The 16164-nt window shown below is 45.9% G+C and overlaps 1 protein-coding gene and 1 long non-coding RNA gene across 4 annotated transcripts; one reads left to right on the plus strand and one right to left on the minus strand.

The window, feature by feature from the left end:
• Positions 1-1067: 1067 nt before the first annotated feature.
• Positions 1068-9931, minus strand: PRDX3 (peroxiredoxin 3). Of its 3 annotated transcripts, XM_032608719.1 has the most exons (8): positions 9845-9931; positions 8317-8452; positions 7488-7548; positions 6649-6790; positions 5569-5704; positions 4627-4730; positions 2385-2550; positions 1068-2031 (listed from the first exon to the last, which is right to left on the minus strand). In XM_032608719.1, exons 2-8 carry the CDS (start codon positions 8362-8364, stop codon positions 1978-1980), a joined length of 711 nt encoding a protein of 236 aa, XP_032464610.1. In that variant the 5' UTR covers positions 8365-8452; positions 9845-9931; the 3' UTR covers positions 1068-1977. The 3 variants fall into 3 exon arrangements, with proteins under 3 accessions (XP_032464610.1, XP_032464609.1, XP_032464611.1); XM_032608718.1 differs by lacking the exon at positions 7488-7548 and having other exon boundaries at positions 9845-9925; XM_032608720.1 differs by lacking the exons at positions 2385-2550; positions 7488-7548 and having other exon boundaries at positions 9845-9925.
• LOC116741737 lies at positions 9122-15796 on the plus strand. Its single transcript, XR_004346258.1, has 3 exons — positions 9122-9463; positions 12777-12892; positions 15683-15796. It is a non-coding gene; the product is annotated as an uncharacterized LOC116741737 (long non-coding RNA).
• The last annotated feature ends 368 nt before the right edge of the window (positions 15797-16164 follow it).

Consider the following 16164-nt stretch of genomic DNA (forward strand, 5'->3'; position numbering starts at 1 on the left):
GTAAGGTGCCCCCTCCTCACTGTTCCCCAGTGTTCTATGCCCCAGGAATGTATCTGTTGTACCACAGTTTAGCACACCTGTATTATCCTGCTGGCTCTCCCTGCAAGTATGTCACAGATCCAGCCCACCTGACCTGCTTCCCTCTCTGGACTGTCTAGCCTTAGCAAAGGAGCCAGAGTGATCCTCTTAGAACAAGTTGATGTAACTCTTCTCAAGAACATTCCTGACATTTCCCATCTCAATAGAATCCAAAGTCCTTAGCTTGCCCATAAAGCACTCCGGGCTCCCCATTACCATGCTTCTCCTTCACAGCTCTGGTCACATGGCCCTTCAATTCTTCACCCACCCCAAGTCCACCCTTGCCTCAGGGCCTCTGCACCTGCCATGCCCTTTGCCTAGAACCTTCTTATCCTCCTTACTCCCTCACCTACATGTTTTATCTCATTTGATCATCAAAACCCTAAGATAGGTACAATTACAGTCCTCATTTTACAGATGAGAAAACAGACCTGGAGAGACTGACTCCCTGAAACCCTTTTAGAACACACCTACAACACTCTTCTCTAGTCCCTTGCTCCACTTTATTGTCCTTCCAAACATCCTATGTATTTTTTTTGGCCATGCCACAAGACATGTGGGATGTTAGTTTCCCCCACCAGGGACTGAACCCGCGCCCTCTGCAGTGGAAGCGTGGAGTCTTAACCACTGGACCGCCAGGGAAGTCCCCCTATGTATTTTTATTATGTTTATTCCCTCTAGAATTTAAGTGCATAAGGGAAGGGGTGTGTCCTTTGTGTTCACTCTCTTGCCTCCAAAATAGTACGCAGCATATGGTAGGCACTCCAGGATTTATTAAAATTAACAAATGCTTCCATGTTTCTTTTGCCCCCTAAACTGAGTTCCTTGGATGTGGAGCCAGCATCTTATTCATCTTTGTAGCCACTGAGTTCAATGTTCAATAAATGTTTGTTGATATAATCAGAGAAGGAAAACTAGAGTCCCACAGCATAAGCTGAACCAATAAATTAATGGTGTTAAAAGTGCAAGTATTAAAAAAAAAAAAATGCGAGTATTTTAAAATGTTTATTTTGTATTTTTTTACACTGAACACTTCAGGAAATAAAATAGTTACAGTGATTCAAATTCAAAATGCAATCCCTGGATTCAGTAATTATCCTTTATGATTATGCCCAATAAATATCAGAAATGTATGTAGGCACTAAGTCAGCTAACAAAATAAGTAAAATAATTATATAAGGTATAAATCTCTGGACTGGGGAACATGCATGGTCAGTTAAGTCACTTGGCCACTGTAGGTGGTTTTTTAAAAAACATGATTCACATCTGCTTCAGTCACATACACATTCATTGTAGGTGTTTTTTTTTTTTTTTTTCCCTGGCCACACTGCATGGTATGTGGGATCTTAGTTCCCTGACCAGGGATCGAACCCATGCCCCCTGCATTGCGAGCACAGAGTCTTAACCACTGGACCACCAGGGAAGTCCTGCAAGTGCTAAATTAGACCATTGATGCTAACAACTTAAAACTATGATCTTAAAAGAAAATTCAGTTTAAAAAAAGAAACTCAAGAAGAAAATTTCAGGACCCTTGATCAGAAGCTTTTGATGCCTGTCATACTACGCTAGTGTACACAAAGGTTCAAGTAAGGCTGATAAAGAAGAGTTGTTTCCTTTTCCCTTTGAAGACATGATCCAAGAAATAGGGGAACTGCACATTCTATACCAACTAGCCACCCATCCATACACTGCTAATAAAGGACTCCTTACATTAGTAACTAACCACATTTTAAAAGCCTTGGCCAATGTTACAAAAGCAAAACATTTAGAGTAATATTTACGAATCCAAGCATAATTGTTTTCTTGCCTTCTATAAATAATAATCTTTGAAATGCTAAAAGTGAGTTCCAGCTGTGGTTCTTTTCTGGTGTGGGAAGCTGCAGGTGCATATGGGATGGTCTACTGATTTACCTTCTCAAAATATTCTTTGGAAGCAGTCGGATGGGGCTTGATCTGAAAATACAAAAACATTTCACTGGGTAAGTGACTTTATGATCTCAAAAGTGAGTTGAAAAAAAAAAAAAAAAAAAAGTGAGTTGAAAGCCATCAATTTTTAATCTAAAGTTCTTTAACTTTTTAAAGATTGGTCTGTTTCCTTCAAAATACCTGGATGAAACTTACATTAACAGCCTGCCTGGTGCCTGGTCCCACCCCCACCTGCACCAGCTTCACCCATTTGCACACAATCTACACCCTTGCTCCAAGGGTGGGCTTCTTTCGTGGATATTCCAGGCCAGCAGCCCTTGAGGCAGTGAGGACCTGGGACCCTCTGCTGGGGTCCCATTGCTTTTGGAAAATAAACCTACTGTAGGAGAATCTGGTGTCCAGTTGGCTGGGCAGACTTCTCCATGGGTTTCTACAAACTGGAATGCCTTCACCAAGCGGAGGGTCTCTTCCACGCTTCGGCCCACTGGGAGATCATTGACGCTCAAATGCTTGATGACTCCGTTGGGGTCAATTATGAAGAGACCTCTGCATCAGAATTTATCATCATCAGTATTTCAACATTACCAGAGCTAGAAAGACTCTAACTTCTACCCCTTTTTGTCTTTAATTATCCTTGATAGAGCACTTATTAATAAACTCTATCATATGCTTAAAAATGGGGTTTTCCTTGCTATACAAACAGCTTATCATCTCTTATTGATGACAGGACTGGACAAGGCCACCATGGAAAACAGGCAGTACGGTCACATTTACAAATGTGACCCATATGTCGCAGAATCTGTAAGTCACTGAACTACAGAGAGCAAAGCCTTCTTATTAGAGATGTAGTAAGCATTCTTTGGGCTGCTGCATCAAATCTTGGCAAGAAACCATAGGCAACTGGGAAGGGACAGAGATGTATTTTATCTGTATTCAGTAAGTACTTATGAAATGAGTGAATTCCTGCGTAGAGGGGGAAATCCCATGGGAAAATTTACTGGCCTTGAGGCTATGCAGAGCAGAAATCTAAAGGAAAAGCGAAGCCATCACTTTTATTTATTTTGGTTACCCTGAGGTACAGTTGGTACAGGAAAAACAGAATGAGTGCTTAGTACTATTCCATTATTAATAGTTTTCAAAATAATGAATTGGTTCCCTGGAACTCTTCAAATCATCGATTTAAATATTTGATGTGTTTCAATCACTTCTAGTTATTACTTTGTCAGATTGTCCAAGCCCATCACTCTTTGTCACTTGGCAGCAATGTAATGAGGTGACCCACCCTGGGGTCTGTGCTCATCTTCCATATGAGTGTTGGTGTTACTATGACATATGCAGATGTCATAAAACTCCTAGGCTTTTAACAGTCCATCTTTAAAAGGGTGTGGCATTCCAAGTGTTAATCACTCAGGAAAAAGACAAGTTAGAGAAAACTCAGAAGATGAAAAGGTGGTTCCCCCTCCCTGGGCCTGGCCTTTGGGGGTCTAGGCTTTGAGGCTAAGGGGTCCTGGTGCATGCCCCTGCAGGGTGCAGCCAAGGTGGAGTCCACCATTTAGATGCAGACACAGGGCTAGGATGGATCAGGGCCCACAGACTCCAGAAAGAAAGCCTTATCTTACAAGTCAGACTTGACTCCTCTCCCTTTGTCAATCCTGATAGTGAAACCAGTAGGGAGGTAACTGCAAAATTAGCAGGACTCTACGGGGAAGGACTCTTCCCTTGCCGCCTCTGTCAAAGCTAGGCTTTAGTTTATTAACGGAAGAGCGTAATCCCCTTGGAGTCAAAAAGGCCCAAGCTCCAAGGTGGCTCCCGGAGCTAAAATTTCAGGTGTAACCCAAGCAGGCCAGACGTCAGCTACAAGAGCAAGCAGGTGAGCGGGTTCAAGCCAGCCCCCAGCAAAACTGTGAGGCGCATCCAAGTGGGGTTCTCGCTTCCTTCCTGGAGGTAAAGTTTTGCCCAATCCCTCCTTCATTCAGCAGCCATCAAGACGCCAGTTCTAAGGCCCAAGTTCTCATCCCTCCCGGCAAGGTTGACAGGCTGGGACAGGTACTAGAACCTGTGCCAAAAACTCTGTAGCTGCCTCACCTTATTTAATCCTCACAACCAACCTGGGAGGTACATTCTCATTTTAGTTACAGGAAAAATGCGACTCCAAGAGGTTAAATATCTTGCTCAAAGTCATACAGCTATTAAGTAGCTGAGTTTAAATAAATTCAAACTCCAGTCTGGTTCCAGTGCTTGTACAAGATCCTAACCATTCCAGAAAATGGACTCCTACCCTTGCTGGCCAACCCCCCACCCCCCGCTCATCTCCAAACAGTCTGATGGCTTTATCACCAGGAGTGGCTCCCAGACAGTCAGGGAGAGTGGAGCAGTGTGACCATCAAGACATGATATCCTTCTTCAGAAACAGGCCCAGGGTGACGCAGGGGGCACACATGTCTCAGCCATTTCTGAAAGACTGCCAACCCTTGCAGGAGGCATCCATCAGTGCTTATTAAAAGACAAATTAAGGATTTGGGGTTCTAAAAATTCCCTACCAAGGTGTCTATAAATCCCCTGTGAAGTAGGATGATGCTAAACATGAAAACCAATTTTATGTTCATAAGAAACAGATCTTACCGTAGTGCAAGGCCGGGACCTTCTAACAGCACACCGTAGTCTCGGGAAATCTGTTTAGTCAAATCTGACAAGAGTGTGATGTGCATGTGGCCCAAACCGCCATTCTAGTAAAAATGCAAACAGGGCCGGTTGTTATACTGTGGCTCCCGCAGCATCCTCGGCCAGGCAACACGATGTCTGACTGACGGTGGCAACGGACTGTGGTAACCAAGCACCAACAATGGGCCGAGCGCTGCTCTAAGCTCTTTCTGTTGTCTCACTTCCTCCTCTAAGCATCCTGGAGTAGCTACTATCATCACCACCACCGTACAGATGAGAAAACTGAGACACACAAAGGTTAATTAACTTGCTCCAGGTCACAGCTAGAAAGGGGCAGAGGCAGGATTTAAACCCAGCTGATACTACAGACCTTTCTTTTTCTAATTCTTACAGTATCCTTTTGGTTGAAGATTAATTTCTGAAGCATAAAAATGGAACAGTTTAAAAAAAAAAGAATACTTCGAATAATTTGATTGATAGTCCAGCAGCATAGCTAGAAATTTTGATTCTCCCAAGCAAGTTTCTGGGCAAGAATACTGACCGTGGAGAGCAGTGAAATCAGAAAACTTAATCACTGTCCCACATGGCTCGCATGGTCCCGGGGACCTACAGGGTACACATGAGAGGGGAGGCAATGAACCCCAGCTGTTCCCCTGCCCTGCAGAGTCTGTTCTCTGTTACTGTTTGTACTCTGGAAAATACAAGTGTAGTGGGGAGTAAATACGTGCAATGTTAAAGGAGATATCGGTGGGTAGAGTTTAACAGAATTTGCCAGTAGGTTAGGCCTGACAAATAGCCCATTTCAGACTAGTCACGCTTTAACAACTTCTACGTTGGTCTTTAATGGGATCATTTGAGTTTTTAAGATCACAAGTGCAGACACAGCATGAATGATGTTTATACCTTCCTTGGTGTGTTTATCCAGGCCAGGTGGGTGAAGTGGGAATCCACTGACACTGCAACAACTTCACAGTTCACATCGTGAAATTCATTGGCTTTGTCACTGAAAGCAATAATTTCTGTAGGACACACAAAGGTGCTAGGAAAAAAGGGTAGAAATTTTCATCAGAGAATTGAAAAACAAGGCTTTAAAATCTGAACAATAGGTGTCTAAAAACTAGTTCAGGGACTTCCCTGGTGGCACAGTGGTTAAGAATCCGCCTGCCAATACAGGGGACACGGGTTCGAGCCCTGGGCCAGGAAGATCCCACATGCCACAGAGCAACTAAGCCCATGTGCCACAACTACTGAGCCTGTGCTCTAGAGCCCATGAGCCACAACTACTGAGTCTGTGTGCTGCAACTACTGAAGCCCGCGAGCCTAAAGCCCGTGCTCCACAACAAGAGAAACCACCGCAGTGAGAAGCCCACTCGCCGCAACCAGAGAAAGTCCGCGCGCAGCAATGAAGATCCAACGCAGCCAAAAATAAAATAAATGATTAATTAAAAAAAAACTAGTTCAGTTTGCTTAAAGGTGAGAAAGGCAAAATGGTTAACCATCCTCACTGGACTCCTGGTCACAATGATACTCCAATTAAAAAAAAAAGAAAAAAAAAAAAAAGATTTATCACCTTTCTATTTAAGAATCATATTAAAAAAATGGGGGTGGGGAGGCATATTCCAAGAAGACAAAATTTTATCTAAATAAAGTAGCTTCATGAGAAAATTCATTTTATCCTTACTTTTCTCATTTTCCCCCTGAACCAGTGAAAACTACCTCACAGACTGGCTTACAGGAACCACTACTCCAGAGTCCGTACATTAAACCCCTGCCCCATTAAGAGGAATGCCACTTCACCCCCTATATTTATCACTTGTAAATTAGCTACAGATGGAAACTGTATCAACAGACCATCAGTGATAAAGGGTCAGCAGCAACCCTCCCCTTGACAAGGGTAACTAGAGACAGGCAATGTCAGCGGGGAGGCAGGGATCTCTGCTTGCTCTCAGGATGACATTAAAGCATCACAGAAAATACACTTACAAATCCAAAGGATAGAAGAAGAGCACTAAATATTTCCCCTTAAAGTCATCAAGGCTTATTTCTTTGAACTCTCCATTGACAACAGCTGTACCCTTAAAATAGGGCGCATGCTGGGTGACGGCAGGGGCATGGCGTGAGGAACCTGAAAACAAAACATAGCACACACATATATAGTTCATGTGTTAAGCCAAGCACTTATTTGATTTTATTTAATCCTCTCACAGTAATTAATTAATAGTATAATTAAAAGTTCAGTTCAATTGTACATCTTAGGTAATTTTTTCTCTTTTCATAGTTCTAGACTGTACACAAATTCAAAGTGCTGTGGAAACTAAAAAGACAGGAGATAGTAGGGATGGAATGAACATAGAATTAAGGACAACATGACCCTCGAGGTGGATTCTAAGTATGGTTCGGATTTTGCCAAAACCGGGGCTAATGGCACAAAAGAACAGGGCAGGTGTGGGGAACGGCCCGTGGCAGAGCTTGATACAGAGAGCAGGTGTGCACGGAGCGAAGGCGTGTAGGAGACAAAGCAAGGCTGGTGAAGGCCATGCTGCAAGGGCCCTTATATATCAGGCCGATGAATCTGTTCTTAAAAGAAGAGATACAGGAATCACTGGAGGCTTTCATGTAGGAGATGGATGATGCGTCAGCTGTTCTCAGGAAGATCAGTCTGCAGGGGACAGTAAGAGGAACAGGGAGGGGGGAGCCTGATGTTAGGAGGTGACTGCAGGCATCTAAGTGAGGGGTGTGGAGAGAAAGGGTACGGCAGAAGGAACAGAAAGAAAGGAAAGGATGTAAGAGCTGTGTCAGAATTGGAGAAGACATGCTTCTACCTGGGAAGGCGGAACAAAGGAGGCCAAGGATCAAGATGCCTGGCTTCAGAAACAGGAGGAGCTGTTGGGAGGGGGGTTTGGGACAAGTGACAAGGAAAGGTTTAAACCTGTGGCATCAAATCGCTACCAGAAATTTCTTAAAGCTCTGGGGAAGTAAAATTGTAAAATTTTTCAGAACATTTCACCCACAGAGGGTATGCTAAAGTATATCCCCCGAAACCATTACATGTTAAATACACTCTTTTTAAAAGGTGCGATAGATCTAAAGGAGGCATTTCCAGATATCTGAGGCTGTACTTAGCAAACCTCATATTCTAGATAATGGAGTGTAAATCTCAAGAAACAGCTGTGTGTCACTCAGATCATGGTGCAGTCCATTAGACTGGCCTAACATGGCCAAGTGGAGCCAGCCCACAAGTTTGAATGCAAATGCCTTTAGAGGAGCTGCACTGTCAGTCCCCAGTCAGCTCACACCCTTCACACACAGCAGGCCCAGAGGCCTCTGAGTGTTCTCACCCCACTTCAAGTTCCCCAACACAGGATTAAAACCTCTGGAACCAACAAGGAAATGCGACACAAGGGCAGATTGCCTCAGTGATTCTCAACCCTTGGCTGCACACCAGAATCACTTGGTGAGCTTTTGAAAAATACTGATGTTCTGGTCTCACCCCAGAGACTGACTCATTTTGTTTGGGGTGGGACTGGGGCAGTGGTATGTTTGCAAAAGCTCCCCAGGGGAGTCTAATACACTGCCAGGGTTCAGAGCCCCTGTACAGAGATGACACATGTTGCCATTTTCTGGTTCAAACCAAAGCATAACAACACTTACTGGTGCTATAGCCGAATTTTGCTTGAGCAGAGCCAGACCACAGTGCATTTGTCAAGCACGTTCTTCGAGAAGCAGCAGGCCTCAGGGCTGCAGAGGCAGAAATGCCCCAAGGAATGGCACTCACTTGTCGGACAAGCTAAAAAGAGAAACACTTTAAATTAGGAAGTATTCCCAGAATGGTGGCTGAATCCCTGCTGAGAGGGCATCAGGCCAGTAGTGGCCTCGGCTGTCCTTATTCCTGTGAACAAAAATACCAAACTCCAAACTCTAAGAGCATGGATTGAGTCTCCATGTTCTTAAAATTCCCTTCTGCTTCCTTATCCTTCAAGATTGTAAAGGGGGTAGGGGAGGAGGAAAGGGAGATGTTGGTCAAAGGGTACAAAGTTGCAGTTATGTAGGATAAGTCTGGAGATCTAATGTACAAGCATATTGACTATACTTAATAATACTGTATTGAAGCTGGCAATATGCTAAGAGTAGATTTCAGGTGTACTCATCACACACAACGAAGTAACTATGTGAAGGGATATGTCAATTGGTTTGACTGTAGTAATCATTTCATTACGTATATCAAATCATGATGCACACCTCAAGTATATAATTTTTATTTAAAAAATATATAAATTAATGAATGGAAAAAAAAAAAAGACTGCAAGGCAGAGAATTATAAGAACATAAAGACTCCATGCTTTTAAGAGCAACCCAGAGGATTCAGAAACCGGGAAACTTGGCCAGGCCCTGTGTATTAAGCCCTTTACCAGCAGATCTGCTGAGCATGTTCTACCATGGTCAAGGTTTTCCCTAGAAAAGACAAGGGCCTTCCAGCTCCACAGAGAAGCAAACAAGCAGAGCAAAGGTCAGCCTCTGGGAAAGTTTGGACAGGGCTCAAGGGAAACGTTTGCTCAATTTCAGGGTCCAGCATGACTCAGGAAGAAGAAAGAGGCTGCGCCGAACCCCACCACGAGAAAGGGAGGGCGGGTAGCAAGAGGGTACTACGCTTTGCCTGGAGAAAACGGCCCTGGGACCGCCCTGGGTGGGGAGGAGAAAAGCGCCTTTTGCACGTAAGCATTTTGGTTACTTTGGCATTTTGGTTTTCATCCAGCATTTAAGTGGCTGCTCACGGAAACATCATTCTTTCTTTGTTAAGGTGAGGAAAGTTAACTGAGGTTCGGAAAGGAAAAGTCACTTGTCCAAGGTCACAGAGTCGGTTACAGAACCGGAACCAGGGGCCAGGTCGCCTGCATCGAGAGCCAGATACTTAGGTGGAGAGGGGACCGGGGACCCACGACCTGGAGCGAAAGGGATTTGGGCAGGGGACCACAAGAAGGGTGGGTGGGGGGAAGGGCGGCTCTGCGCAGGCGCATGGAGCCTTCCGTAGAGGAGGAGGCCTCTGGTCCGTTACCCTCCGATACACTCCAAGAAGGGTGAAAGGCCCCAAGGCCGCAGGGGAGCGGGATCCCATCTGGGAAGCACGTTCTCGGAGCCACCACAGTGTCTCCGCGCCTGTGCCCCGCCGCCAGCCACTCACCGAAGTCCGGAGCAACCTTCCCGCCACGGCCGCCATCTTCAGGGTGCACGGCACCCACGGGGCAGACGGAGAAGCAGAGGAGGCGGGGTCTACAGGGAGGGCGGGGCCAGGGGCGGAGTCTAGGTAGGCGGGGGCGGGGCCCGGCCGGAGCCGCGGCGGGGAAGAGCTGCATCCTCCTAGCCTTCTGGGGATCCTCCGCGTGTAAACGTCCCTGTGGTCGGGTCCCTTGACCCAATTCATACAGGGCTAATTCCTGTTAAAGCTTCTAAGTAGCTGCATGCTTGGGAAAGCGACACTTTATTTCTATTTGTCGCCCCAACCTAAAAAGGTCTAATCCAGGTGGGAAGATAGATATTTCCATATTTGCTACTTTTTGTGAACCTGTGGATTACTGTTTCTGTAAAAGAATCCCTTTCCTATTTCAGCCAGAGGTGTAGCCTTGTGGCTTCTGGATGAAATGGAATTAATTATTAATGCAGGGACTTCCCTGGCGGTCCAGTGGTTAAGACTCTGAGCTCCCAATGCAAGGGGCGCAGGTTGTGATCCCTGGTCGGAGAACTAACATCTAGCATGCTGCATGGCGTGGCCAAAAAAAAAAAAAATTATTAATGCAATTTTAGTCCGTTAATAAGATGAGTGGGTCAGGCACATCAAGGTTTGTGTTGTCCTCAAAACCTTTAGGATGATGCATGGGCTTCCATTTTGGCTTCTTTTGCCAAAATTGGGAGAATTAGGACATATCTAAAATTTGTTTTCTGTTGATGAGTAAAGCCAAGTTCTCAGTGGTGAGCAGGGTACTTTGAAGCAAATTCATCAAACATGATAAAAATCATACAGTGGTCCTACAGTAAGTGTGACAAAATGTAGATTCTAAGTGAGTATTTTTCAAACACCAGGCCTGTTACCCTGAAAAACCAGGTTCGCCTCTTGTTGGGTGTGGAGCCAAAAGACACAACCCAGGCAAAATCCGGAGGAGGAAGGATTTATTACTTGCAGCAAGTGAGGAGAACACCAGGGATCTTTCCCAAAGTAGTATCTCCTCAAACAGGAAAACTGGGGAAGTTTTAAGCTAAGGGTACATGCATATTCATGAAGGGGCTTGGGTGGTAGAAAGAGTCCAAGGTTTTTTTAAAATTTATTTATTAATTTATTATTTTTTTATATTTATTTTTGGCTTGTGTTGGGTCTTCATTGCTGCATGCGGGCTTTTCTCTAGTTGAGGCAAGCAGGGGCTACTCTTCATTGCGGTGCACAGGCTTCTCATTGCAGTGGCTTCTCTTATTGCGGAGCATGGGCTCTAAGCATGTGGGCTTCAGTAGTTGTGGCACACGGGCTCAGTAGTTGTGGCTCGTGGGCTCTAGAGTGCAGGCTCAGTAGTTGAGGCACATGGGCTTAGTTGCTCCGTGGCATGTGGGATCTTCCCGGACCAAGGATCAAACCTGTGTCTCCTGCATTGGCAGGTGGATTCTTAACCACTGCGCCACCAGGGAAGTCCCCAAGTCCAAGCTTTAAGTTCCAGTTGATCTGGTGGTTGAATGCTTCAGGCCAATCTTAAACATTGAAACAGACCTGGAAGTCTTTGCAACTGATGTATTATCTTGCTATGGTTTCTTCTCTTGCCTGATCAAGTAATTTGTTTCTGCATTCTATTGTTCCCTTTAGATCATTAATTACTGAGACCTGTTCAAGGGCAAGTTCTGTGGTCAGGCTTAGATCACAAAATAGCTTAGGCCAAAAATGGCTTCTGTTAGGTCAAGAAAGCCATGCCTGGTTCTCTTTCTCCAAGGACCCCCCACCTTATCTACTTACAGGCCCAAGACAGCAGCCCAATTCCCAGATCTTTTGGCCACTGGAGAGGACGTTTCACTGCTTATCGCTTTTCTAAACAGAAAGCTGAAGCAATTGCATGTGGTTCAACAGCTTGCCTCAAGTCACACAGGGATTCATTGGCAAGGGGACAATTAGAACTGAGAACTCTTCATTGGACACGTTGGTCTGCTGATATCTGTCTAAAGCTTATCTCCTATGTCCTAAAAGGAATGAAATAACCTAGAATCTCAGGCCCAGAGGCCCAGAAGGAATTTCATACCAGAGCCTTTCAAGCCTGTTCAGAATTGCAAAGTGAGTGGCCTTCAGCTAAATCTCAGGCTACAGCCAAGGACTTCCCCTGGGAGGATAAGCAGAGTCCTCCACTTGTTCATTCCAAGAACAGATAATCTTAATTAGTATTTGTATTTGAGCACTGTTCTGCTAAGCCTTTCCTGACTACCTCCCCCATGGGTCTGGGTGAGAGAAACCTTGCAGGTACCTAGAAAGCTTTTCTCATTCTCATTTCTCACGTTTTTCTCATTCTCATTGCTCTTGCCACATCACATTGGATTTTCTAGTCTTCTCTAGATCTTAACCATATTGTGAACTTCATGAGGGTAGAGCTCATGTCTTACTCAGCTCTGTGGTCCCCATGGCTAGGCTAGTGCCTGGCTCATAGCAACTGCTCAGAAAAATTTGTCAAATGAATGAATAAGCAGTGGCTGACATGGTGGCCAAAACGTTCTTTCCACATTCATTCTGGAAAAGACATCTCTTTATTCAGTTTTCTCTAGCTGTCACAACAAGGACACAGATTATTCCCCTGAAGAAAAAAGACAAACTGAACTTGTCCTCATTACCAAAAGCGTAGAAAATAACTGAAATTCTTGCTTTTGAGTTTGGGAGAAGAATTTTTGGACCTAGTCGAGGGAAAGGCAAATAAAAAGATATATGCTACTTTTTATGATGATTAGGAAAATACCTCCCTGGAACCACAAGTTAATATTCTAGTAACTAGGGCTACAATTAGAGATGACAAACATTACTCTGGGTTTTGCTGAGTTCTTCCTCTTTCCACGGCAAAAAGCATTCATTTTTTTCCCCTTCTTTTCCCATTGACAAGGGCCCCTGGGTTCAGGGAAGATGCAGTCTCAACACTGAGCCATGTCTGCTAGCAAAGGCCTCTCCTGAGAACATTATCTCCTGGATTCCCACTGCATGGCCTCGTGCTGCTCCACGGTGAGCTCCTCAAGGGCAGGCAGCGGAGTAGCGGGTGGAGTCAACTTGTCCTCAGTTCAAAACCCCATGGGGAGGGCTTCCCTGGTGGCGCAGTGGTTGAGAGTCCGCCTGCCGATGCAGGGGACACGGGTTCGTGCCCCGGTCCGGGAAGATCCCACATGCCGCGGAGCGGCTGGACCCGTGAGCCATGGCCGCTGAGCCTGCGCGTCCGGAGCCTGTGCTCCGCAACGGGAGAGGCCACAACAGTGAGAGGCCCGTGTACCGCAAAAAAAAAAAAAAAAAAAAAAAAAAAAAACCCATGGGGAATTCCCTGGCGGTCCAGTGGTTAGGACTCTGTGGGTTTGATCCCTGGTCTGGGAACTAAGATCCTGCAAGCCACGTGATGTAGCCAAAACAAAAACCCCATGGACCCACAGATTGTTTCACCTTCCCAAGTCTGAGAGTCTCCATGCAGGAACACTCACCTCACAGGCTTCTTGTGAAGCTTCTTGTGAGGCTGGGTTGGGAGGGCCTGCCCACTGTAGGCTCCTGGTCACTTCATGTTTACTCACAGGGCAGCTCCCTTCCTGCCACCCCGACACACCTCAGCTTCCTTCTGAGCCTTTCCCCTCCTGTCTTTATTGCCTATTCCCCGCCTATTCCCTCTCCCCCCGCTCTTTATTCAGTAGATCATATTTTTTAGAGCAGTTGCAGGTTCACAGCAAAATTTAGTGGAAGTACAGGAGACTTCCCGTTTCCTCCCTGTTCCCGCTCCTGCACGGCCTCTCCCATATCTACATCCCACACCACGGTGATGCATTTGTTATAGTCCATGAACCTACATTGATAATGTCATTGTCATCCTTAGTTTACATTAGGGTTCACTCTGGTGTTGTACATCCTACAAGTCTGGACAAATGTGGTGACGTGTATCCACTACTATAGCATCATACAGAATAGTCCACTGCCCTAAAAATCCTCTGTGCCCCCCCAGTCATCTCTCCCTCCCCATACCCTCGGCTACCTATCCCCTTCTTAGAGCTGTGTCTCCCGTCCAGCCTGCCAACATCCTCACTCAGATAGCTCTTACTCAGCCCAGACTTACCAAACACAAGACCAAACTCTTGCTTTCTCTCCTCAAACCTATGCCTCACGGCGCTCTCCCCACCATCCCAGCCGACCAGCACCCAAAGGATACACAGTCTTCTCTCCACCTCCACTGCCACCACCTCAGCCCAGGCCACCGTCATTTCTCCCCTGGAATTTTCACAGCTTCTTAGGGCCTCTTGGTGATCAAAAAGGCTTAGGTCACTTCCATGATGTGAGGTCTATTTTAAAAGGGAAAGAAAACCCAACACAAAGTCCACACAATTCTGTCCCATGTCTCTGTGTCCCTCAGGCCCTGCTACTTCTTTGGACTCTGGAGATTCCCAACTGCCCTTACCTGCATCTCTGTGTTGAGGCCTTTCAGAACTGGGGAAGGCCGGACCACCCATCCCTATGGAAAGACAGAAATTTAGGAGAATTAACCCCTGCCCAGCAGCCCTCACAGTGGCCAGGTGGAGAGAGTTGGTGTAAAAATAGCCCAGCTCCCCTGCTCCTGGGTAGACAAGCTGAGGTGAGTTCCCAGAGTTTCCACAGGGATTAAGCTGGTCACCCATGGAGGTTTCTTAACACACCTTTACTGGCTGCTTTCCCGTATGACTTCCCCCACCTCTCCTGCACTTCCGGCACCTCCCAGACAAGCTCCTTGCATTGAATCCTAGTCTCAAGGTCTAGGAGAACCCAAACTCAGACACAGCACTACAAAAACTGTAATACAGAATGCTATCCACAGGCTGATTACAGGATTTAGGTAGAAATATTTATTCGTAATTCACTCCACGCGTGGCCCATAGAACTCTATTTGAAGACGTTGCAAAAGTACAGGCTCGAGGCCCACCCCTTTACACCTGGCCTGCCTGCTTCCCCTCCCCCTCCCGTGATGGGCCCTGCAGCTTCCTACCTTGTCTCTCTGCTTTCACCGCCTCCTTCCAGTTCATCCTCAGCAGCAGCCGTGGTTCTTCTTCAAACCCCAACCAGGTCATTTCATCTCCTACATAAAACTCTTCAGTAGCTTCCCGTTTCATTAGAGTAAAACCCCAATTCATAGAGGGCACTAGACAGTCTGTGCCCCTGCCTCCTCCCAGACCACTCATCTGGGGCCCATCCCACCCCATCCCTGCTCCAGCCACACTGGCTTACTGCTCCTTCCCCAACACCCAGTGCGCACCTTGGCACCTGCCGTGCTCTTTGACTGGACTGCTCTCCGCTCAGGTCTGGCTACCTCCTCCTCCCTAATTAGGTTGTGGCTTAGCTGTGGTCCTCACCAAGAGGACTCCCCTAATGACCTTGTCTCTTATTACCGGCTTGGCCCTTGTCTGTTTCCTTTGATTGGAAATTACAATTACTTTGTCTGTTTACTGGGTATTTTTTGGGTTCCCTCCCAAGATAAAAGCCCCAATAGGGCAAGGACCATGCCCATCTTGCTCACTGTTACATGCCCAGACCCCAGCACGTGCCTGGCACATGACAGGCTCCTGGCCAATGTAGATGAATCTGGCTGAAGATCTAGCTAAAAACTCACCATATGCAGCCACTTCTGATTACACATCCTCCCATCCCAGCTGACATCTCCTTTCCCTGAATGCCTTTGACAGTTATCATCAACATAATTCTCTTGGCGATCAATCCTCTGTGTTTTATCACAAGCCTTCTACTGTTACCTTGAACTGTTACTTGACTAATGTTTCCTTTCTTAATCATTTCTAGTGGCTCTCCTGGTTTGCAGCTTGAATTACTGGCTAATTCACTTTTTAAAAGCCCCTCAAGGGCTTCCCTGGTGGCGCAGTGGTTAAGAATCCTCCTGCCAATGTAGGGGACCGGGGTTCGAGTACTGGTCCGGGAAGATCTCACATGCCGCGGAGCAACTAAGCCCATGTGCCACAACTACTGAGCCCGTGTGCTGCAACTATTGAAGCTCGTGCTCCTAGAGCCCATGCTCCACAACAAAAGAAGCCACCGCAATCAGAAGCCTACGCACCACAACAAAGAGTAGCCCCGGCTCGCCGCAACTAGAGAAAGCCCGCACGCAGCAACGAAGACCAAACACGACCAAAATAAATAAATAAATAAAATTAATAAAGAGAAAAAATTTTTGAAAAAATAAGATAAATGAATAAATAAAAACCCCTCAATACTTGAGGGTATATTTTCTAATAATAAGGACATTCTGTTATACAATAACCATATTA

Source organism: Phocoena sinus, chromosome 16 (assembly GCF_008692025.1).
Source record: "Phocoena sinus isolate mPhoSin1 chromosome 16, mPhoSin1.pri, whole genome shotgun sequence".
In the NCBI taxonomy this organism is placed as follows: Eukaryota; Metazoa; Chordata; class Mammalia; order Artiodactyla; family Phocoenidae; genus Phocoena; species Phocoena sinus.

Bases quoted from the DNA above. Each gene is read 5' to 3' on its own strand.
- PRDX3 (XM_032608718.1), bottom strand. From the start codon at position 9,880: ATGGCGGCCGTGGCGGGAAGGTTGCTCCGGACTTCG. The intron at 8,453-9,844 runs GTGAGTGGCTGG...TTCTCTTTTTAG, and splicing joins GAAGGTTGCTCCGGACTTCG to CTTGTCCGACAAGTGAGTGC. The intron at 2,032-2,384 runs GTAGGTTTATTT...TTGTATTTTCAG, and splicing joins GGACACCAGATTCTCCTACA to ATCAAGCCCCATCCGACTGC.